This window comes from Chiloscyllium plagiosum, chromosome 10 (genome assembly GCF_004010195.1).
Source record: "Chiloscyllium plagiosum isolate BGI_BamShark_2017 chromosome 10, ASM401019v2, whole genome shotgun sequence".
Lineage (NCBI taxonomy): Eukaryota > Metazoa > Chordata > Chondrichthyes > Orectolobiformes > Hemiscylliidae > Chiloscyllium > Chiloscyllium plagiosum.
The window spans coordinates 84711809-84735512 of record NC_057719.1 but is presented as its reverse complement, the minus strand read 5'-3'; the positions used below and the strand labels follow the sequence as shown (position 1 = coordinate 84735512).

The following is a 23704-nucleotide window of genomic DNA, read 5'->3' as shown; positions in this document are numbered from 1 at the left end:
TCCAAAGCCCCTCCCCCAAGTCCCTCCTCCCTACCTTTTATCTTAGCCTGCTGGACACACTTTCCTCATTCCTGAAGAAGGGCTTATGCCCGAAACGTCGATTCTCCTGTTCCTTGGATGCTGCCTGACCTGCTGCGCTTTTCCAGCAACACATTTTCAGCTCTGATCTCCAGCATCTGCAGCCCTCACTTTTTCTCCTGTTTATGTTCTTAATACAGATGCTTAAAACAGACCAAGATAAAAAAGAAAATAGACTGTAGAAAATGGGAAGTGCTATCATAATTGAGCACTGCAGACTTGCAAATCAATATAAAGGATGCATGAAAAGATAAACTCACCATTTTTCCATTGTAGTATCCTTGCCTTCATAGTCTCATCAGATGATACTATGAACCTCGAGAGTGATGTGTATATAGAATGGGTTGCCAGAGAAAATGTGTGTATTCAGGCATGAATATATTTTAAAAATTCAATATTGGCTGCTAGTGTAGGTTGTGAATGCTGAAGATTAATGTCTTTCTGATAGAAGTGAAGGATTTCTTCTGTCTTAAATGGGAGACCCCTCACTTTGAATCTTTGTCCCTGATTTCAGAATCTGTCATGGGTGGCTGCATCTCAGCACCAATCATATCAAATCCTTTCAATAATATACATTTCAGTAGATTATCTCTTATTCCGAAACACTTCAATGAATATGTTCACCCTTTCCTCAATGGAAACACCTGCATCACCTTAAAACTTCTCTAAAATGATTTCAACGCAAGTATATCCTTCCTTTAAAGAAGGAAGCCAAAACTGCAGTGTTCGAGGTGCAATCTCAATGGTTGGTACAGTTGTAACAAGATTTCCCAACTTTTATACTCCATCCCATTTGCAGTAAGGACTAACATTTAATTCGACTTCCTAATCACTTGCTACAAATAGAATTTTACAGTATAGAAAGGGTCCACATTTGGCCCAGTGTGTCTGTAATGGCTCTTAAAAGAGCTACCCAAGCAGTCCTATTCTCCAGCCCTATCTCTGCAGTCCTGTAAATTCTTCACTTTCAGATATATATCCAGCTCTTGTTTGAAACCTCCTGTGGAATCTGCCTCCATCACTCTACCAGGCAGTGCATTCCAAATCCTAGCAACTCTGAGTAGAGACATTTCTCCTCATTTCACTCTTAGTTCTCTTGCTGACAGTCTTGACAATGAGACTCCTAGTTACTGACATATTAACTAGTGGAAACAAAATATCCTCCTTTACCTTGCCAAAATTGTTCATAATTTTGAACATCTCAATAAAAGCACCACTTAATCTCTCGGCTCCAAGGAGAATAATTCCAATTTCTCTAATCTTTCCTTGTATCTAAAATCCCTCATTCCTGACTTCATTCTAGAAAATTCCCTCTCTTCAGGGCTTTAACATCCATCCTTAAATAAGCTGCCTAGAATTGAACACAATTGGTCTGATCAATGATTTGTAGAGGTGTAACACTTTATACTCTATTCCACTATTTATCAACCCAAACATCTTAGACACCGTCTTCACAACTGTTTCACTTGCCTGACCACCTATGCACTTGAACCCCAAGGTCCGTCGGTTCCTGTACTCCTCTTATACTATGCACTCTATTGTCTCATGTTTGTTCTACCAAAATGCATTACTTCACATTTCTCTGCATTGAAATTCATCTGTCAAGTACCTGTTCATTTGCAGAACTTGGCTCAGCATCATTTTCACAACTCTTTAATCTCACTAGTTTAGTATTATTTGCAAATTTAGAGATTTTGCCCTCAACACCCATCTCCTAATCAGTTAAATAAACCAGAAAAACAAGGTTCCCAAAACCAATCCCTGAGGAACACCACTTTCAACTTATTCCAATCTGAAATCTGCCCTTTGAGCCAATTTCTAATCTGTGCTGTCATGAACCCATCAATCCCACACATTTCTAATTTGCTGACCGACCTGTCATTGGCACCATATCAAATGCTTTCTGAAACATCAAATGTCCAACTACCCTCATTCATTGCCAGCATTACCTCATCAAATAATTCATTTAAATTTGTCAGACATGACATACCCTTGACAAAATCATGCTGACTGTCAAGTATTAGCTTATTTTTCTCTTCAGTATATATTTATCTTTTCTTGTATTATGGCCTCCATTGGTTTTCCCCACTATTGATGTCGAGCTGACAGGTCTTTAGTTTCCTGAGTTATCCTTTACCCCTTTCTTAAACAATATCACATTTGCAATCAATCAGTCCCTGCAGACTATTCCTGTATTCAGACAGGCCTGGAGAATTTCTGTGAATGGCTCCACAATTTGCTCCTTTCTTAGTAATCTAGGATCCATCCCATCTAGGCCTGGCGACTTCTCTATCTGGAGCTGCCAGCCTTTTTAGCACTCCCTTTACTGTTCAGTTGCTCAACACCCACATTTTCAATTGTGACATTGTTGCCATCTTCCAGTTTGGTAAAGACAAGCAATGTATTCATTTAATATCTCTACCATACCCTTGGCTTTAGAGAGTAGTTTATCCTGCATTTTCCTAATGGCTCCCACTCTAATAGTAAAACAAGTATCGAAGGATTATGTGTTTGAAGAATGTTTTATTATCATAGAATCCCTACAATATGGAAGCAGATCATTTGGCCCATCAATTCTATACCACCCCTCTGAACAGCATCCTACCAGACCCATTCCATCCCTACTCTGTTCCTGTAACCTTGCATTTCCCGTGGCCAATCCACTTAACCTGCACATCTTTGTATTGTGGAAGGAAACCAGAGCACGAGAGGGGACCTATGCAGACATGGGGAGAATGTGCAAATTCCATTATGACATTTGCTAGAGGCTGGAACTGAACCCTTACTCTGAGGCAGCAGTGCTAACCACTGAGCCATTGTGCCACCCATTTTAGTGCAGCCTGCTATCCTTTCCTCATGCTTCTTCTTTGTCCTCCTTATTTCAGCCTCTGCCTCTCTCTTGCAATTTGAGATGATATTCTTGATTTCTATTGCATCATTTCCTGCCTTTTCTCCCTTATTTTTTCTTCAATTTCCTCAGTCATCCAAGCTACTCTAGTTTTGGATACTCTGCATTTATTTCTCGTGAGCATGGACCTAGCTTGCATCCTACTCTTCTCTCTTCTGAAAGTCTCTCAGTTTTCTTCTGTTGTTTTATCTACTAAAATGTGTTTCCAATCAACCTGCTTCAATTCAGCTTTCAGACCCCTAAAATCTGCTCTTTTCCCAATGGGATCTTAATCCCTGACTGATTTTTATTCTAACTTAACATTGAAATCTATTATATTATCATTACAATTTCTCAAACAGTCACCCATGCCGTTGTTCTTCTCTTGGTGTTCCTTATTTCCTAGGACCAGATCCAGCCAGTTTCCTCCCTCGCAGGACTGGAAGAGTACTGATTTGGAGATGCTGGAGTTGGACTGGGGTGTACAAAGTTTAAAAATCACACAACATCCTGTTATAGTCCAACAGGTTTATTTAGAAGCACGAGCTTTTGGAGTGCTGCTCCTTCATCAGGTGATTGTGATGAAGGACCAGTGCTCCGAAAGCTGGTGCTTCCAAATAAACCTGTTGGACTATAACCTGCTGCTGTGCGATTTTTAACTTCGGGAAAGTACTGTTCTTCTGCACATATATTGCAAGAATTTCTCCCTTTCAATTCTCCACACACTACCATTTTTGCAGTCAACCCTAGGGTAATTGAAATCACCAAATATTAGAATCCGGCAAATTCCCATAATCTGCCTACAAATGCTCTCTTTTACTTCCTCACCATTGCGTGGATGTCTATAGTAAGTACCTAACAAGGCTACTTCTCCCTTCCTATTTCTCACTTCCAACTGTATAGATTGTAATTCAGGAATTGCATCTTGTTCAAGGGCTATAATTACATCATTGACCAAGAATGCTACAATTCCTTTTTTACTTAACCTTTATATGAAAAGTCTTATAATCTGGGATGCTACATCTGTGTTCCTGATCTGGCTTGAGCCATGTCTTGTCAGTGCTACTATGTAATATCCACAGACAGCAATTTCTGCTTCCATTTTCCTATTTATGTTCACCATATTAGAGCATTTACATACATACAATTTAACCCTGCCATTATCTCTCTTGATGAGGGAGGGTTTCATTGCTTCACGTCAAGCCTTCCCTCCCTTCCTTTTCTCAGTTCCCCATTTTTTTTCTTTTTTGTCCTTGTTGATCTTTCCAATACAAAGCTCATTAATCACCCCACCTTAGAACACTACAGCGCAGTACAGGCCCTTCGGCCCTCGATGTTGCACCGCCCTGTCATACTAATCTGAAGCCCATCCCACCTACACTATTCCATGTACGTCCATATATGCCTATCCAATGACGACTTAAATGCACTTAAACTTGGCAAATCTACTACCGTTGCAGGCAAAGCATTCCATACCCTTACTACTGTCTGCCTTACAAGTTTAAATCAACTGACAATATACTATTTACTCTCTCAGCCTGAAGTCAGGTAAAGACCATCTCTTTTAAACAGTTTTCTCCTTTCCCAACATGATCCCAATGTCCCAAAAGTCTAAACCCCTCCATTCTACACCATCCCACAAACCACGCATTTCCTTTCCTGATTTGCCTTTGCCTAAATGGTAAAACTCATGGCACAGATTGTATTTCTGAGATTACTAGCCAGGAGGTCCTGCATTTCAACCTATTTCCTAGCTCCTGAAACTTATCTTGCAAGTCTTCCAAGCTCCCTTTGCCTTTGATTCCCACATGAAGTATTGATGCTGGAAAAGCACAGCTAGTCAGGCAGCATGCAAGGAGCAGGAGAGGTGATGTTTCGAGCGCAAGCTCTTCATCAGGAATCCTGAATGGTTGTGTATTGGTTATTCACCCTCCCTTTCCAGACATTTTATCCCAAACCCAGAAGGCAACAAACCAGACAGGACTTTCAATCTTGGCTGCAAACTAGATGGTCTATTCCTCAAACTATTGAGTCACCTCCTACTACTACCTTTCTAATCTGCCTACCAGCCTCCCTGTCTTTTCTGACAGTAGCCTTGGGCACCATGGTATTGTGGTTTTCCCTCTAGTTATCCACCCCAACACAGTCATGTTGCTCACTGAATAAAAATGTTATATCTGTTGGATGGCTCCAAGGAGTCCAAGTTTCTTTTCCTTTTGACAAGTGAGATTACCCACTCTTCTGCCATCTCTATGGTCTTCGTTGTTACCCGTCACAATGTCAAGTGACACCTCTGGTGTAATTGTTCCAGAAACCTCTCTCCTCCTTGTATGGTGCACAGTAGAGTTGCTACTCCAAATCAACCATGTTGTTGAAGGACTATTGCCCTCTGGTACTTCATGCAGCTGTGACTAACCTGGATGTCTTGTGCATTCAAACCTCCAATATCTTGCATGCCACACACATCATAGGTTTTCCTAGAGTCTCTGCCATCTTTACCAGTCAAGATGTTATAAATACTTGATAATTCTTTGTGATTGATGAATGGGAAACCCATTTCCCTCTGCATTGCAGCATTCAGCAATATCTTACCACTACCCGCAATATCCTGTCAAAGTGAACAAATTAACATGTTCGCCCATTATAACAAATCTTTGTCTATCTATTTAATCTATCTATATCCCTTCATGGATTCTGTGCCTTCATAACTGGTTTTCCTACACATCTATAAATTTGGCCACAATACACTTATTTCCTTCATTCGGTCAAGACTATAAATAATTGACAGGAGAAAGTGAGGACTGCAGATGCTGGAGGTCAGAGTAGAAAAATTGATGCTGGAAAAGCACAGCCAGTCAGGCAGCATGCAAGGAGCAGGAGAGGTGATGTTTCGAGCGCAAGCTCTTCATCAGGAATCCTAAATGGTTGTGCTTTTCCAGCACCAAACTCTTAGATGATAAATAGCTGACACCCCAGCACTAACTCCTGTGGCGCTCCACTGTTACTATTTCCTAACCTGAAAATGACCCATTTATCCTGTTTCAGTTAGGCTATTCCTCCATGCATGCTAATGTGTTACCTCCATCATCTCCATAAATCCAGAATGATCTGGTGTCTGGATGGGATCTGTCTTCAATGCATCAGCCAGTGAAAGAGCAGTCAGTTGAGTGTTTGACTACTGTTTGTCTAACAACTCATGTTTACTTCATAATATTCCAAACAATAAGTTGTATTTAATGTATATGGTTTAATAGGTACCTTGCTTGTTCAATTTATACAATGTCATTATTGCTTATGTGTTTTGTTTATTTGTTTAATAAAGTTGTTTTTCTTTGTCATTTATATTTATCCTCTGATTCTGCCACTTATTTTCTTACACTTGGTTCTTTCACACATTTCTACTCTTTAAAAAAATATGATTAATCAAGTTGGATAAGTAAAGATCCAGCTGGTCCAGTGTTCCTCTAAATGGTATCATGACAATATTTATAAATAAACTTTCATGATCTGATATTTTCTTTATAGTTTAAAAAAGAGAAAAGTTAGAATGAGTAGAGTCATTCATTACTGGTTTGTGAATTTTTTCCAATTTTGTCATACCACTAATTTTTACAGTATAGTATACATTTTTGAGAGCATACATAACTTCCATAATTAGATTCTACCAAGAAGGGCATTCCATGGCTAAGTCAGTGGAATATATATATCTGCCTCTGTTCTACCATCTTACATTTTAAACTATTTTACAGTCCATTTGTAGCCAATTTTTTTTCATACCTTGTAACTGCCTTTACATTTAAGACACTAGGTTCAGACCTATGTTTCTCATCCTTAAATAGAATGTGAAATTCTAAAATGCTTGCCTGCATTATCAAATCATTATAAGGTCAACATTACAAGGTCTAACACTGGATGCTATGTTGGGTTCTAAGGTTGGAGGTCATTTTAATAATTCAACGATTGCTAGCTAGACAATACAAACTTTATTATATTTACAGCTATTGGAATATTCCTTTACACTACCTTTTTTTCCATGCTACTTTCTCTTAAACTCTGTTTAACAATTGAATCACTTCCTTTCATCACCAATTATTACAGCTAACTCTTTTATGGAATTTAGTCCGATATAGTCCGTTCGACATCTTCCCCCAGATCTCTATCCAGACTTCCAACATCCTCTGATGTCCTGAGTAAATTAGTGTTTCAATTCCATAGATATTTTAACTATTTTCAGTGTTTCAGAGCCTTGTAGGAAAGTTGGACTCTTTGGTTACAAAAGCAGCTTTATCCAATATAACTTACTCTGTCATCAGTCATGCAGTTGATGCATAATCTGGCCACAAGAGGAAGAGCGATGTAGTCTTGTCAGAAATATACTTATATTTATGGATTATGAGAAACGGGCGGCACAGAGGCTCGGTGGTTAGCACTGCTGCCTCACAGCACCAGGATCCCAGCTTTGGTTCCAGCCTCGGGCGACTGTGTGGAGTTTGCACATTTTTCCCATGTCTGCATGGGTTTCCTCCCATAGTCCAAAGATGTGCAGATTAGGTGAATTGGCCATGCTAAATTGCCCATAGTGCTTGGTGCATTAGACAAAGGGAAATGGGTCTGGGTGGGTTACTCTTCGGAGGGTCGGTGTGGACTGGTTGGGCCGAAGAGCCTGTTTCCATACTGTAGGGAATCTAATCTAATCTAATTGGAAAATCACAGATTTCAAAGGATTTACCATGTTACTTCCTGGAACTCAAAAGGTCAACAAACGTTGAAGATAACTGCTATTTACAAACATGCAAAATGACTTTGGAAGAAAAAAACTTTTGAGACAGAGATAGGAGATTGTTCAGCATTTTTACAGGCCATAAAGCAAACAAACTGGATTTTAGAGGTGGGGTACCCTGTGCTGCCAGTTACCAAACAACACTCTGAATGCATGTGGCTTTTAGTGGCTTTTAGTCAGTTGGAAAGGACCGCCAAGCTGGACGTAGCAAACTCTATTTCCTAAAAATAGGCATTTGAAAGGAAGCTGGAAAAAAGGGAAGCACTCTGCTCATTCTGTCAGTAAGGAAAAAAGCCAGCTAAAACACTGGTCTCTGTCGGTCAACTTGATTGTTTAAAATAAAACCCAATTAACTTTCAGGTAAAGACTTTTCTCAAACTCTTCTTCATGGAATTTGGTCTAATATATACTCCAATCAGGATCTTTTATCTAGACTGAAGATATGCTATCACTTCAGTTTCTCGCAGTATTTTGATCTCATTGACAGAAACCAAAGGAACAAAGAGATGTCAGCCCATTGTACCTACCTAGTTTAGACTTTTGATCCATTTGGGGTTTTTTCCCCTATTATTTTCAAAGTTATAATACTCTGCAAAGCTGTATAATTTTGTCCGATGTGAATATGATTGTGTGGTAGGAGTAAAGGGGCTAGAGTTCAATCCTACACAGTATTTTAATTAATAACCTATTTTGCTATTAGAATATGTTTAATATTAAGAAATTATTTTTGAGTTTAATGAAGAAATCTGGTGAAAGTCTGTTTTGTTCCAGATAGCAGTAATAAAGAGAAACAAATGACTACTTTAGTGATTGAAGTAAATAGTTTTACAGTTTGGGTATGACTCATGTAGTTTCATTTCCAACACTCCTCCAGTCACAGCCATTACGGTCTCCCAAACCCTGCAGTTAGGACATGATTGAGGCAAGACATGAGCTACAAAAACTCCGCCATTTACAGTCTGATGCCATCTCTTCTATCTCAGCCCATAAAACTCCCTCCCTGCCCCCCCGCACAAATTATCTCTTTAGAATATTAAAAGAGCATATTTCCAAGTTTGTGTTTTATTCTCTCAAATATAAACACCTGTGACTTCTAAGGGGAGGCAATTAATTTATTTTAGGGATCTGAGGAGAATAAAAAAATAATGGTAAGTATTGATGCAGCAATCAATGCACAACTTACCAGGGCAAAATTAAATACCTTTACAAATCTTTTGGGAGACTATGGCAAATGATCCTACAGTGCTGAAAAAGAGATGGAAGCCAATTATTTCAAAGTCTATCAGGGCCAAATTTATAATCACTTGTACCATCTTTGACCCCTTACCTGCCAGTGACTCAAATATCTGCAAAATAGATTTCTAGTTTCATGACTTTTGTGCCACCTTTAAAATCTTTAATGTGTCACAAACAGGTGCAGAAAATAATCAAGAGCACTAATGGAATGCTGGCCTTTATATCTAGAGGACTGGAGTACAACAATTATAGGGGAGTCCAGAACCAGGGATCAGAGTTTAAGGATATGGGGAAAACCTTTTAGTACTGAATTGAGGAGAAATGTATTCACCCCAAGAGTGTGGAGGCTGTGGAATTCACTACCAGAGGAAGTGTTTGAGGCCAAACACTATGCATTATGAAGGAGGTAAGAGATAAAAACCACCTATGGCTAAAGGGATCAAGTACTGTAGTAGTCGAATGGAATTATGGTATTAAATTCAATGATCAGCCAGGTCATATTGAATGGTGGAGCAAGTATGAGGGATCGAATGGCATTCTCTTGCTCCGATCTTTTATATTCTTCTGTTACAAGAATGCAAAAATTATACAAAACCCTGGTTCGACGTACCTTGGGGCACTGTGATCTGATCTGGGTACCATAGTTTAGGAAGAATATATTGGCCTTGGAGGGAGCACAATATTGTTTAACAAGACTGAAATCTAGACTTTAAGGATTTTTTATACAAATTAAGCCTGTTCTCTTTAGAATTTAGATGACTAAACGATCTTATCAAAGTCATAAAGATAACCGGAAAAGACAGAGATAAAGATAAACTATTAATATTGACTTGGGATTCTAGAACTAATGGGCATAGAGTTAGGGCCAGACGTTCTAGAGAGATGTTAGGAAGCACTTCTACACAAAGGATCCTAGGTATTTGGAACTCTTCCACAAATGGCAGTGGATGCTAGATCAATCGTTAATTTTAAATCAAAAGTATTAAGGGATTTTGCCCAAATGCAGATCTATTGAGTTTGGCCACAGGTCAGCCATGATTTCACTGAATGGTGGGACAGGCTTAAAGGACTGAATGGTCTCCTCCTGTTCCCATGTGCCCAAGCTTGCTGCTGGGCAGTGGTCACAAAGAGATGAAAAGGCCCACTGGGTTAAGATCAGCAACTTCTTTGGATTCAGTTTGCTGGGCTGTGGGGTTGCTGACTCAGTAAAATCTAATGAGATCTTTCCCAAGTTGAGACCTATTGCTAAAGACAAGAGGAAAAAAAAACAACTCTTTTAAACAGGACCAGGATCATTGATATGCTTTGGTTTCTGGATGCCCTTAAAAGCTTGCAAGTGCTGTTATCTTTACCTTGACATTTTTAACTTAATAGAATCATAAAATCCCTACAATGTGAAAAGAGGCTATTTGGCCCAATGATCCTGCACTCATCCTCTAAAGAGCATCAACTCAACTCCAACCACGTATCAAAAAGTCACGTCTACTGTATTCAATTTTACTATGTCAAGGTTAAGCTGTAGTTTCAGTATTCAACTACTAGGGGAAATCAAGATTTAGGTCTCACCAGCTCCTTAAACATGTAACATACATATTCCCCAGCCTTTCCAGACACTTCAGAAAAAAATTAGCATTTGGAAAGTTCAGGAGTAGTAAAACCTCACAAATCTATGAAACTTGGAAGCATTGGAAATTGACAGGGAAAAAGAATATAAAGTGACATTGATAAATTTGAGAAGTAAGCGATGAGCTTCAAGATGGAGAATTGTGAGGTGCTACATTTTGAAAAGAAGAATTTATAAAATGAAGGCCACAATTACAAACAGGTTGCAAGAACAAAGAGACCTAGGTAATCATTTACATAAGTCATTGAAGCTGGTAGGATGTGTAGAAATAGCAGTTAATACTTGGCATGGAGGAAGGTGATTGTTGGAAGTCAGTCATCTCAGGAATCCCTCAGTGACCAAGGCCCAAACATCTCCAGTTGCTTCATTAATAATCTTCACTCCATCATAAGGTTATGAATGGATGTGTTAACTGATGATTGTGCAATCTTCAGCACCATTCACAAATCCTCAGATACTGAAGCATATTCAAATGCAAAAAGATCCCAACAATATCCAAGCTTGGGCTGATAAGTGGCAAGTAACATTTGCACCACACAAATGCCAGGTAATGACAATCACCAATAAGAGACAATCTAACCACCCTTGACATTCAATAGTGTTACCAAGACTGAACCCCCGATTAACAACCTGGGGATAAATTCTGACCAAAAGCTCAAGTGGGCTCACCACAAACAGGGACCGCAAGAGGGGGTCAGAGGCTACAAACACTGTGGTGAATAACTCATCTCCTGACTCCCCCAAGCCTGTCCACCATCTACAAGACAAGTCAGGAATATGAAGAATACTCCCCACTTGATTGGTACCACAATTCGCTCAACCAATATTCAGCAATATATACCGCTGCTATCGACAAGATGCACTACAGAAATTCACCATATTTTCTCAACAGTACTTTCCAAACCCACAACTATTTCCAACTAGAAGCAGCCAATAAATGGGGATACCACCATCTGCAAGTTCCCTTCCATTCCACTTACCGTTCTGACATGAAAATATGTCACTGTTCCTTCACTGTTGCTGGGTAAAAATCCTGGAATTCTCTCCCTAAAGGCATTATGCACCAACCTATAGCACCTGGACCATAGCAGTTCAAGAAGACAGCTCACCACCACCTCCTCAAAGGGACAGTCGGGGCAGACAATAAATGCTGGCCAGCCAGCGATGTTCAAATCCCGTGAGCGAATAATGAAAGTGTATTCCATGTAAGTGTTCTTGTCAACATTAAATTATGCTTCCAGTGGATCATTAACTTACCAATATGTGGCTTTACCATAGTTGATAACCACGGCAACTGAAATAGTATCTGCACAGTTACCCATTGCATACAAAAAGAAGTTTAGAGCTTATAGTCTGGCTTTATTGCATGTCCCGATGCAGCACTAAATCAAGCAAATCTCTTGTAGCAGTTTGGCTATGCGTCAGTCATTTAAAGCCCAATATTTTCTGGAAACTCTCCAATAGAGTTCACCGCTTACTATGATGTTAGAATACAGTACTTTCAATAATTCTTATAGACTGCTAGTTTAAAAAACAATAACTTTATTATAATGTATTTACAGTTGCAAGAACATTCCCTTACATTAGCTCTGTCCATGCTACTTTCTCAGCCTCTGTAGTCATGCGTGTAGCCATTTTCTCCCCTCTAACAGTTAACTCTTTGTGGGACTTAGCCTAACATATGATATTAATTGGTTCTAGAATGTACTGTTTGAAGAAACAAGTCTGAACAAACTCTACATTCTATTCATAAGGCTGCTTTTACCAATTTGATTACATTAAAATCTCTCAATCATTGCAACTCCATTTTTAGGGGGTCTCATTATTTCTTGATTAATACCAGTCCTACATGATTGCTACTGTTAAAGGGCTGATAAACTACTCCCACATGAAACTTCTTTCCCTGTTTGCTGTTCAGGTACATAAAGAAGATACAGGCGCATGAAAACTAGGAGCAGTTGTATGCCAATTGGCCGTTAGAGCCTTCTCCACCATTCAATACAATCATGGCTGATCTTCTAACTCAATGCCATGCTCCCACTTTCTCTCCCCTTTAAAATATCCTTAACATCCAAAAAATAAATCATTCTCTTGACCTGACTCCCACAACTTTGCAGGAGCAAATTTCACAAGTTGACCACCCTCAGTGAAATGTTTCCTCATCTGTCCTAAATAGTCAACCTTGTATCCTTGACTCACTGCACAAGGGAAATATCCTTCTTGTTCTAATCTATTTGGCCTGGTTAGTTTTTTTTAAAATAAATATTTCAATCAGATCCTGTCTCATTCTTCTAAACTTTAGTGAATTTCGAACCAATCACTTTTCATAAAAAAGCACTTCATCATGCTTACTCTATGGCAAATATATCCTCTCTGAGACAGGGAGACCAAAACTTATAGGGAAATTGCACTCAGTTCTTCAGATGCAGTCACATTAAGGCCCTGCATAAACTCCAGTAAGACATGTCTATTACTCAACTCAAATCCTCTTACAATGAAGGCCTATATACCATTTACTTTCTTAATTGGTTGCTGCATCTGCCCATAGACTTTCATTAATAGATGTACAAGTCACCCTAATTTCTTTGTAGATCCACACTTCCTAATTTAGGATAATCTATATGGTCTCTCCCTGTTTTCATAATGATGTGTGAACCAAACTTCTCTACAGCCTCCAAATCCTTCTTGCATCTTCCTCACAACACACAATCACACTTAATCTTGTGTCATTAGCAAATTTGGTAATGTACTTGTTTCCCCATCCAAGTCATTTATATAAATTGTGAATAGGTGAATCCTGGAGGTCATTGTCTGCAAACAGAAAAAGAGCCATTTATTCCCACCATCGAAAACAAGGGTAATACTTTGAGCAGGGGATCTTAACTGAAAACATAGGCTCGGTAAACCAATTAGTTCAAATGTTGTAGAGGACAAAATCATGTAATGTATACAGGGTGATTTCTCAGAACAGCATGTTGAGCTAACTAGAGAATAGGCTATTTTGGATGTAGTATAATGCAACTAGAAAAAAGTTAATAATCCTATTGTAAAACAATCTTATGGGAAGAATGACCACAATATGGTAGAATTTTACATTATGTTTGATGCAGTTCAATTTGAAACTTAAATCTAAACAATGGAAACAACAAAAGCATGAGGGTAAAGTTGGGTGTGGTAGATTGGGAAAACTACACAAAGTTTTATCTTATTTTCTGTTTGAGACTTGGCAGAATTCAACTTGGTTGCTGCATTTGGCTGCTACTTAACAACAATGATTTCACATCAGACATAATTCATTGCATATGAAGCACTTTGGAATAGCTCAAAATGTGCCACAGTACTGAGTGTACGTTTCCCTTCAAAAAATGCATGGTTACCAGGATGCTGATCAAGCTTTCTTTCTCTTTACAAAGCCACATATATAAAAGAAAGTAAAATAAAGACGATAAATTGAGATTACTAACTTGTGACAGAACCCCATGGAGTACCAGCAGAAATACTGATTAGATTGAATCAGCTTTGAAGAGGAGATTGCTAGCAATTAAAAATTCAACTAATTTATAAAATAGCTAGCTGTGTATTGAAGAATTAGAAATGCAGGAAGATAGAAAGCATCAACTGTTATCATTCATATTTATATATGTACAGCACAGACAAACTATTCAGCCCTACAAGCCTGTGCCAGTGTTTCACCTCTACAAGCATGCAGTTTCTCTTGCCTTGAGTACCTACCTAGCTTCTTTTTAAATGCCTCTTACAGTCTTCACCCCGAACACCCGACATGTTAGTGATTTGTGCATATCTCTGAATAAATGATGATAATTATGACAACTTAATTAGGAATCATGATCCCTTATTTTGGGTTGACAAAATAGGAAGTAGAAAAATAATTTTCTCCATATCCATCCTAGCGGACCCTTTCAGAATTTGGAAGATTTTTTTATTAGGTCACTCCTCAAAGCTTTTATTACAGAGAAGAGAGCCCAGGCCTGTCAGTTTCTTTCTTCCTGACAAAAATCATGGATTATCAAAAATAGTCCGCATTTAGCGCACAATCTTCCCATTCAAAATTTGTCATAAATGACATTTAAGCCAAGAATGAGTCGCAAATCACAACAGAAAGCTACCAATGAAAAGACAGATATGTAAACTATTAAAGGAAAAACAACAGATCAAAAAGTTAGCAAGAGGCTTATAACATGGAACCAATGACATGATTCAAATTCTCTCCTGAAACATTGATTTGGTCACCATTTTGTTGAAAGTTTCATAATATTATGTCATTGTTAGTTTGGTTCGTTTGGGCAGCATACTCATCCCGCAGTCAGAAAGTCACTTGTTCAAATGTCATTCAAGGACATGCAAAAGTAATAACTGCAAACACTTCAGTACAGTGCTGTATGGCAACTTCAGATGACATATTAATAGAGACACTGCAGATTCAAATTGGTATAATATTTGAAGAAGGGATTTCTGCCAATGTGCTTGCAATATTCATCACTGCAACACTAATGTACAGTCTAAGTAGTTACTTCTCTCAATGTCTACCACATTACATGGATTGTGCTACCTGGTGAATTTGAAAGTTCAAGTATCAGGATCAGTAGCTGACATACAAATTTTTAATTACATTACAAGATACAGAAATTACGGCACCAATACTTCACACTCTTAATGGCAGAGCAATAGTATATATTTGTGGTATTCTAGGTGAAAGAATTAATTCTAGAAAATTGAGCAATTATCACTCATTCTGGAAGTTGTGTTACAAAGCAAGTCTCCTTGTACTCTGTACTGACACCACCTACTTTATATTAGTATGTCTAAATAAAATTATAAATATCACTTATACCAGAGTAGCAAGAGAAAAAAATGCACTATAATTAAACACCTAACCCAGAAAAGCAGTTATTATATTACATGTCAGTGAAGCCATCCATAGTTTTTCAGGACAAAATGGCCAACTCTTCAGGGAGATATTATGTAGCCCATGGCCACTTCAAATTGTCATGCTGAAATTTAAATAGGCTCCATGCATCTCTTCAATTAAAGTTGGATTCAAACCAGTTCCTGTACAAAGCTCATCAAAAGTTCCACTGTACAGACAGGACCGATTGGTGTCTCTCCAGATTTGATTGGGAAGGATGGCTGAATGCACACACTTTGTCATAGTTATGGAGATGAATGCTGTAACCGGAATCTATTAGCTCCTGGTTTGACGAGCAATGTCAAGTAGAGACTCTTCACAATCTTGGTCAGGTACTTGGGTCCTGGTTTTACTGTCAGGAAGACTTCATTGATATGTTCACCACTATAATGTAAAACAAAATATTAAAAATATGAAATAAGTTAACTATTATTGTTAGTACTCAGCAACAAAATAGAGTTCTTATTTAATAAACTACTTTAATTACTTAAAACAGTTGACCTCGTCATCATTACATAGGAGATTGATGTGCACACTTTTGCAGCTAGGTTTCCAACATTGTAATAATGACTACATTTTAAAAGTACTTGTTATGCACTTTAGCACATGCTGATAGTATATAAATGTAAGGTTATTTTTTCTTTAATGAAATAATTATGATTTTTAATCAATGAATATTATACCTTTAAAAGCTTTGACTTAGGAAGAAAAGAATAGATGGAACGGACTACACAGATTCACTGTTCAAGATAGTGGCTGTTCTTTGACCTCCATTCTACTTACCCTTCCCGCCAATTCCCATTAACTTTGATTCCCTTAGAGCCCAAAATTCTAAGCAACCTCAGACAAATATATTCAACAATTGAGCACCTACAATCTTTTTGTGTGAAACAGTCTGATCTAAAGTCTTTCAATAGAGTCACGTACAGCACGGAAACAGACCCTTCAGTCCAACTCGTCCATGCCGACCAGATATCCCAACCCAATCTAGTCCAATTCAGCACCTGGCCCATATCCCTCCAAACCCTTCCTATTCATATACCCATCCAGATGCCTTTTAAATGTTGCAATTGTACTAGCCTCCACCACTTCTCTGGCATACATGTATCACCCCCTGCGTGAAAAAGTTGCCCCTTTTATATCTTTCCCCTCTCACCCTAAACCTATGCCCTCTAGTTCTGGACTTCCCCACCCCAGGGAAAGACTTTGTCTATTTATCCTATCCATGCCTCTCATGATTTTATAAACCTCTACAAGGTCACCCCTCAGCCTCCAGGGAAAACAGCCCCACCTATTCAAACTCTCGCTGTAGCTCAAATCCTCCAACCCTGGCAACATCCTTGTAAATCTTTTCTGAGCCCTTTCAAGTTTCACAACATCTTTCCGATAGGAAGGAGACCAGAATTGCACGCAATATTCAAACAGTGGCCTAACTAATGTATTGTACAGCCTCAACATGACCTCCCAACTCCTGTACTTAATACTCAGACCAATAAAGGAAAGGAAACTTGAAAGGGTTCAGAAAAGAGTTACAAGGATGTTGCCAGGGTTGGAGGATCTGAGCTACAGGGAGAGGCTGAACAGGCTGGGGCTGTTTTCCCTGGAGCGTCGGAGGCTGAGGGGTGACCTTATAGAGGTTTACAAAATTATGAGGGGCATGGATAGGATAAATAGACAAAGTCTTTTCCGTGGGGTTGGGGAGACCAGAACTGGAGCGCATAGGTTTAGGGTGAGAGGGGAAAGATATAAAAGAGACCTAAGGGGCAACTTTTTCACGCAGAGAGTGATAAGTGTATGGAATGAGCTGCCAGAGGAAGTGGTGGAGGCTGGTACAATTGCAACATTTTAGAGGCATTTGGATGGGTATATGAATAGGAAGGGTTTGGAGGGATATGGGCTGGATGCTGGCAGGTGGACCTAGATTGGGTTGGGATATCTGGTCGGCATGGACGGGTTGGACCGAAGGGTCTGTTCCATGCTTGTACATCTCTATGACCTTCTTCATTATCCTATCTACCTGCGACTTGACCTTCAAGGAGCTATGAACCTGCACTCCAAGGTGACTTTGTTCAGCAACACTCCAGAGGACTTACCATTAATAATTGACAACCTTCTACTGAACTATGCTTCTTTGTTCTAGACTTGAGCCAGGGAAAACAGCCTCACCATTTAGATCATTAAGCCATTTAGATTCTCAAGCTTGCTCTGCCATTCTCAGTCATGCCTACCTCAATTTCATTTTCCCATGACGTCAATCTCATTATAATGAGTCGTATCTAAAAGCCGATCAGTTTCTCTTGAACAAACTCAATGATTGAGCTTTGGTTGATTAATTTATTTATTGTCACGTGTACCAAAGCTTAGTGAAAAGCTTTACGAGCAGTACAGCCAAATCAAAGTAAGCAAGATTGCACAGATCAAGAAGATGTAGAGAGAGGGGCATTCAGGTTACACTGCACAGGTGGTGCACTAGGAGAGATCAACATTGGAGAGATCAACATTAGTAAGATCAGCATTGAGCCTAGAGAGTCCATTCAGTTAGTTTAATAATGGCTGGGAAGAAACTGTTCCTGAATCTGCTGGTGTGTGTGTTCAGGCTTGTATCTTCTGCCTGACGAAAGAGGTTGTCGGATTTCGTTACCGGGGTGTGGTGGGTCTTTAATAATGTTGGCAGCCATTCAGTGACAGCAAGCAGTGTAGGTTGAGTCCATGGAAGGAAGGTTGCATTCCGTGATTGTCTGGGCTGTGCACACCACTTCTGAAGTTTCTTATAGTCCTGAGCAGCGCAGATGCCATACCAGGCTGTTACACATCCAGATAGTATGCTTTCAATTGTGCATCTGTAGAAATCGGTGAGGATCCTTATGGACATGCCAAATTTCCCGAGATGCCCAAGAAAGAGGAGGCATTGTTGTGCCTTCTTGGCTGTCACATCAACATAGGAAGTCCAGGACAGGTTGTCGATGATCATCACTTCAAGGAACCTGATACTCTCCATTCTCTCAACCTTAATTCCGTTGATGTAGATGGAGGCGTATTCTCCTCCTTTCTTTCTGAAGTCAATGATCAGTTCTTTGGTTTTGCCAATGTTGAGGTTGCTCTCCTTGGACCATGTCACCAAGTCCTCTAGCTCCCTTCTATATTTTGATTCGTTATTGTTAATATCCATCCCACTATGGTGGTGTCGTCAATGAACCATCACAGTCTTGAGTAGAGAATTCCAAAGATTCATTATCCTCTGAGTGAAGAGGTTTTCCTCATCTCTGTGCTAAATGGTTTGACAATGCCTACAACTCCTGGTTCTTGACCCTCACCCAGTCTAGGGAAAAGTACTTCCTGTATTTACTCTCTAAAACCCTTTAAGAATTTGAAACTTACCTCTGAAGCTCCAGACCTGTAGAATCTTATATGCTTCAGTGAGAATACTCTTTTTCTTCTAAACTCAAGGCAATTAGGCCCATCTCTTGCCACAGATGCTGCCAGATCTGCTGAGTTTAACAGCAATTTCTATTTTTGTATGTTTCAGATTGCCAGCATCCATAGTTGTGTTTTACATTTGATTATAAATAGTACGGGGTTATGAAACGCCTTGTCGAACACTGGTCTGGAGTTTGATGGTGTCTTATTTCAGTTCACACAAGGCAGTTGCAGATCAATTTTAATGAGGCAAATGCGAGTGAAGAAGTTTTAGTCCAGAAGAGAAATACCTCAAAAGCTTTTATAGCACACAATATCTCCCATTTTGAAGATAGTTACAACTGACATATTCCTGGCTAAGTTCTTAGTTTCTCCCATATCCAGAGGAGTGCATGCCCTCATCATGTAACAAAACACACATTAGCTCTCAAGATATTTTAGTAGGTTGGGTTTAGACTTCTTAGAGTTTAGAGTAATGAGAGATGTTATTGAAATACAGAATATATTTTGAGGGTACTTGACCAGGTGGATGCAAAGCGATAGACTCCGACAAGGGTAAACTAAGACCAGAAGGCATAACTTCAGAGTAAGGAGTCACCAATTTAAGATAAGGAAGTTTTTTTTTAATGATCAGTGTATAGTTATAATTGATTTATCACAGAGGAATGTTTAGGCTTTATCATGATGTATAAAGGTTGAGATATTGAGCCATCAAGTTGACACCAACCCTCCAAACAGTATCCCAGCCAGGCCCAATTCCCCACGCTATTCCTGTAACCCACATTTACCATGGCTAACCCACCCAGCCTGCACATTCCTAGATACTATAGGACAATTTAGCATAGCCAATCCATCTAAGCTGCACATCTTTGGACTGTGGGAGAAACCACCCAGCAGAAGCTCATGCAAACATGGGGAGAACGTGCAAATTCCACGAACAGTGTCATCCAAGACTGGAATTCAATTCTGGTTTCTGGCGCTGTGAGGGCAACAGTGCTAACTACTAAGTCACCATGCTGCCCCCATGATCTCATTTAAAATGATACAGCACACTCCAAACGGTCCAATTCTACTTCTACATGTTATGTTGCTCTTCATTTAAACATTCAGTTCATCTATTTTTCTTGCTAAAATGCATAACCTTTTCCCACAGTATATTCCAACTGCCAAGTTTTTGTTCACTCACAATCAGTCCATATCCCTCTACAGACTGTCATTGTCATGACTTGCCTTTCCACCTGTTTTGTGTCATCCACAAACTTGGTAATAGTTTCTCATCCAAGCCATTTATATATAGATTGTAAATAAATCATGGCTACCCCAACATCATGGGTTCTTATCAAGCAGCTTGATATGTAGTACCTTAGAAACCACCTTTTGGAAATCCAAATACATGACAACCATTGGTTATCTATCCTGTCACCTCCTTAAACTAATTCTAATAAAATTGCCTAGCATGATTTCTCTTTCATGAAGCTCTGCTGACTCTGTTTGGTAATAGCATGCATTTTTAGTGCTCTTCCATTATATAATTTATAATAAAATCAATATAGATTTAAGTGGTCTTATCACTTTTTTGCCTCTTGCCTTTTTGAATTGGAAAAGTTCCAGAGGATTATAAGACTGCCAGACTCCATCGATTATTGGAAGATTAATACCAATGTAATCACCATCTCTGTTGCTACTTCCTTTACATGTCCTTGAATGCAACACATCTATTTCAGGGAAATTATCAATGAATAACCCCACTGCCCTGCTAGTTACATCCTCAATAATCTCTCAGAATAAGCAAACAATTTCCCAAGACATTATGATTGTGCATTAATCAAGTTATTTCTTTTTTTAAAAAAAAGTGCCCTGTTACAACTTCCCTATTTTTCTGGACGACTGATGTCAGGTTAACTGGTAGGTAGTACCATTTTTCTTTTCTTCATTTCTCAAATAATTGTTTTAATTTTGTTACCTTCCAATCCAGTGCAACCATTCTCACATCTAGGAAATTTTTCAAGCTCACAACCAATGATCCACAATCTTCTAGAATCCTACTTTGTCTGCCATTAGACTTTGCCACTAGTTTTCCTTCAACATGAATTAAAGTTCCTTCCTCTCAATAGAGTCAATTCCCAAATATTTCTGGAATTATTTTGTGTTAGCTAGTCAGCAACTTTAAACATGCCTTATTTTAATCAAATACTACACTAAATTTCTTTGTTTAACTAATGTTTTCTTTACTCTTTCTTTGGATGTGGTTTTCACTAACAAATGTGAGCATTTTGTTGTCTATCCCTGATTGACCTTGAACTGAACACCTTGCAAGGCCACTTAAAAATAAACCTCATTGTTGCTCCCCTGGAGTCATCCAATGGCCAGACCAGGGATTGATGGCAGATTTGCCTCCCTACAGAACATTAGGGAATCAGATTTTTGTGACAAATCGTTGATAGCCTTATGGTCAGAATTACAGAGAATAGCTTGAACTTCCAGATGAATGTATTAGTTGAATTCAAATTCCATCAGCAGTATGTAGCAGGGCTACTGTAAAATGTTTAAAAGTACCCAAGATGAATCATTCAAGATTCCCATTTCTAAGCATTATTTTGAAGTAACATTCTGATGTAGAATGTGTTATGTACAACTGCTTGATCTGATTAGAACTGTATTCAGCAACAAAGCTCTATCTTCATACAGCCTACAAATAACATTTGTTATTTGATAATGACTATGAATTGCAACCCAGAGAATGCCATGACTTTATACAGCTACAGTCCAGATTTGGTTCTTAGTCTGTAGTCAGTGAGTGGATCTCCATCAGTTCCCTCAGAGCCATTCATTGCAGAGTGGAATGAGTGTGCAAGGGTGAATGAATAAAAGTCAGTGCCCTGTTGGAATTTATCCCAGCACGAAAATGCACATCTATTAATGTTAAGTGTGGGCAGAACCAAACTATCTGGATGGGTATTTGAATAGGAAGAGTTTAGAGGGATATGGGCCAAGTGCTGGCAAATGGGACGAGATTAGGTAGGATATCTGGTCGGCATGGACAAGTTAGACTGAAGGGTCTGCTTTTGTGCTGTCATCTCTATGACTCTAAATAAACAGTCAAAATTTAGATCAGAACTCGTCATGTATTGCTGAAAGAGATGCTGTTGAAGCTTTTTGTCTTGCATTACCAAGCTTGTCATTGTATTGTTGTCTAGATGTCTGTATCTGTAAAACTGTATAACATACAAAGATGAATGAAGAATGTTTCAAGCTCGGTGCATCAACACTACTGATGATTATTTCTCCAATCCTGTGGAAAGTATATGCAACTTTCCTACAATAACTGTATTACCACCCTGAGAGGTTTGAAGGGTGATGTTGTTTCAAAGCAAGGCATACAAAATTAGAAATTTCTACTGAAATGGAAATTTCCAAGCATACCCACCTGATGTTTCCAAACCAAGAATTAAATGTGAACTGCGCTAGGTGCCATGGATAACCTGGCTTGATATGAAATGTAAGTTCAAATTTCGATAGTGCATCATAACTTGAGAAAAGACACTTCACACTGCAAAGAAACACAATGATCATATAGAGAGAGCAGTCAACCAAAGAAAACATGTATTTAAATCTTTACATATCATTGTGACTAACTCATTAACAGTAAACTCAGATGCCAGGGTGTACTTAGGGAAGCAAATGGAAAACAAAGTTCATAACAAATTTTAATTTAATATCACCTCACTAGTGCAATGAACATCCCTAGATGGTTTGCAGGGCATTAAAAAACGAGTTTGAAAGCTACATAAGTATTAGGCACATTGGAATCGAAGTAAAAGACATAAGTATAGGTTTCAACATATAAGCTGATACAGGGGCAAAGCTGGTTTGTGATGCAGAGTTAAACCAACAGAGCAGGCTCAATTCTGCACCGGCTGAGATTACCATGAAGGTTTTGCTTTCTCAACCTTGCCTCTCACCTTAGGTGTGATGACTCTCAGGTTAAACCATTACTAGTTGGTTCTCTCTAATGACAGAGCAGTCCAATGGGCCTCTGGCAACTTTACCTATATACAAGACATACAGGAATGGACATTTCAGGCTTTTGTTGTCAGTTGCCCATCAAGTTTTCAAATGCATCTCCTAGCTATTATTTATCTTTTATATATTGTTTTTGCTCTATGTAGTCAGTTATGGGGGTGAGAATTTATAAACTTATGGTGCGCAAGTCACAACACAATTTGACCCTGCTGCACAAAGAAAGTCAAAGACTGTGCATGCAAAGTAATCACATTAAGTTCTTGAATGGCAGGTGTAAGTGCAAACCCTGGTAAAAACAATGACTGCAGATGCTGGAAACCAGATTCTGGATCAGTGGTGCTGGAAGAGCACAGCAATTCAGGCAGCATCCGAAAAGCTTCGAAATCGACGTTTCGGGCAAAAGCCCTTCATCAGGAATAAAGGCAGAGAGCCTGAAGCATAGAGAGATAAGCTAGAGGAGGGTGGGGGTGGGGATAGAGTAGCATAGAGTACAATAGGTCAGTGGGGGAGGAGATGAAGGTGATAGGTCAGGGAGGAGAGGGTGGAGTGGATAGGTGGAAAAGGAGCTGGGCAGGTCGAACAAGTCTGGACATGTCAAGGGGATCATGTTGCTGGAGGTTAGAAACTAGGGTGAGGTGGAGGAAGGGGAAATGAGGAAGCTGTTGAAATCCACATTGATGCCCTGGGGTTGAAGTGTTCCCAGGCGGAAGATGAGGCCCAGCACCTCCATAT

General features: G+C 39.1%; 1 protein-coding gene across 3 annotated transcripts in view; it reads right to left on the bottom strand.

The window, feature by feature from the left end:
* Nucleotides 1-12127: 12127 nt before the first annotated feature.
* knl1 (kinetochore scaffold 1) overlaps nucleotides 12128-23704 on the bottom strand; it is a 131448-nt gene continuing 119871 nt past the window's right edge. For all 3 annotated transcript variants that reach the window (XM_043698239.1, XM_043698237.1, XM_043698238.1), the window contains 2 exons: nucleotides 22377-22499; nucleotides 12128-15916 (listed from right to left, as the gene is read on the bottom strand). In XM_043698239.1, coding sequence (XP_043554174.1) covers nucleotides 15778-15916; nucleotides 22377-22499 — 262 coding nt within the window. In that variant the 3' untranslated portion in view covers nucleotides 12128-15777. The remainder of the gene's footprint in view (nucleotides 15917-22376; nucleotides 22500-23704) is intronic.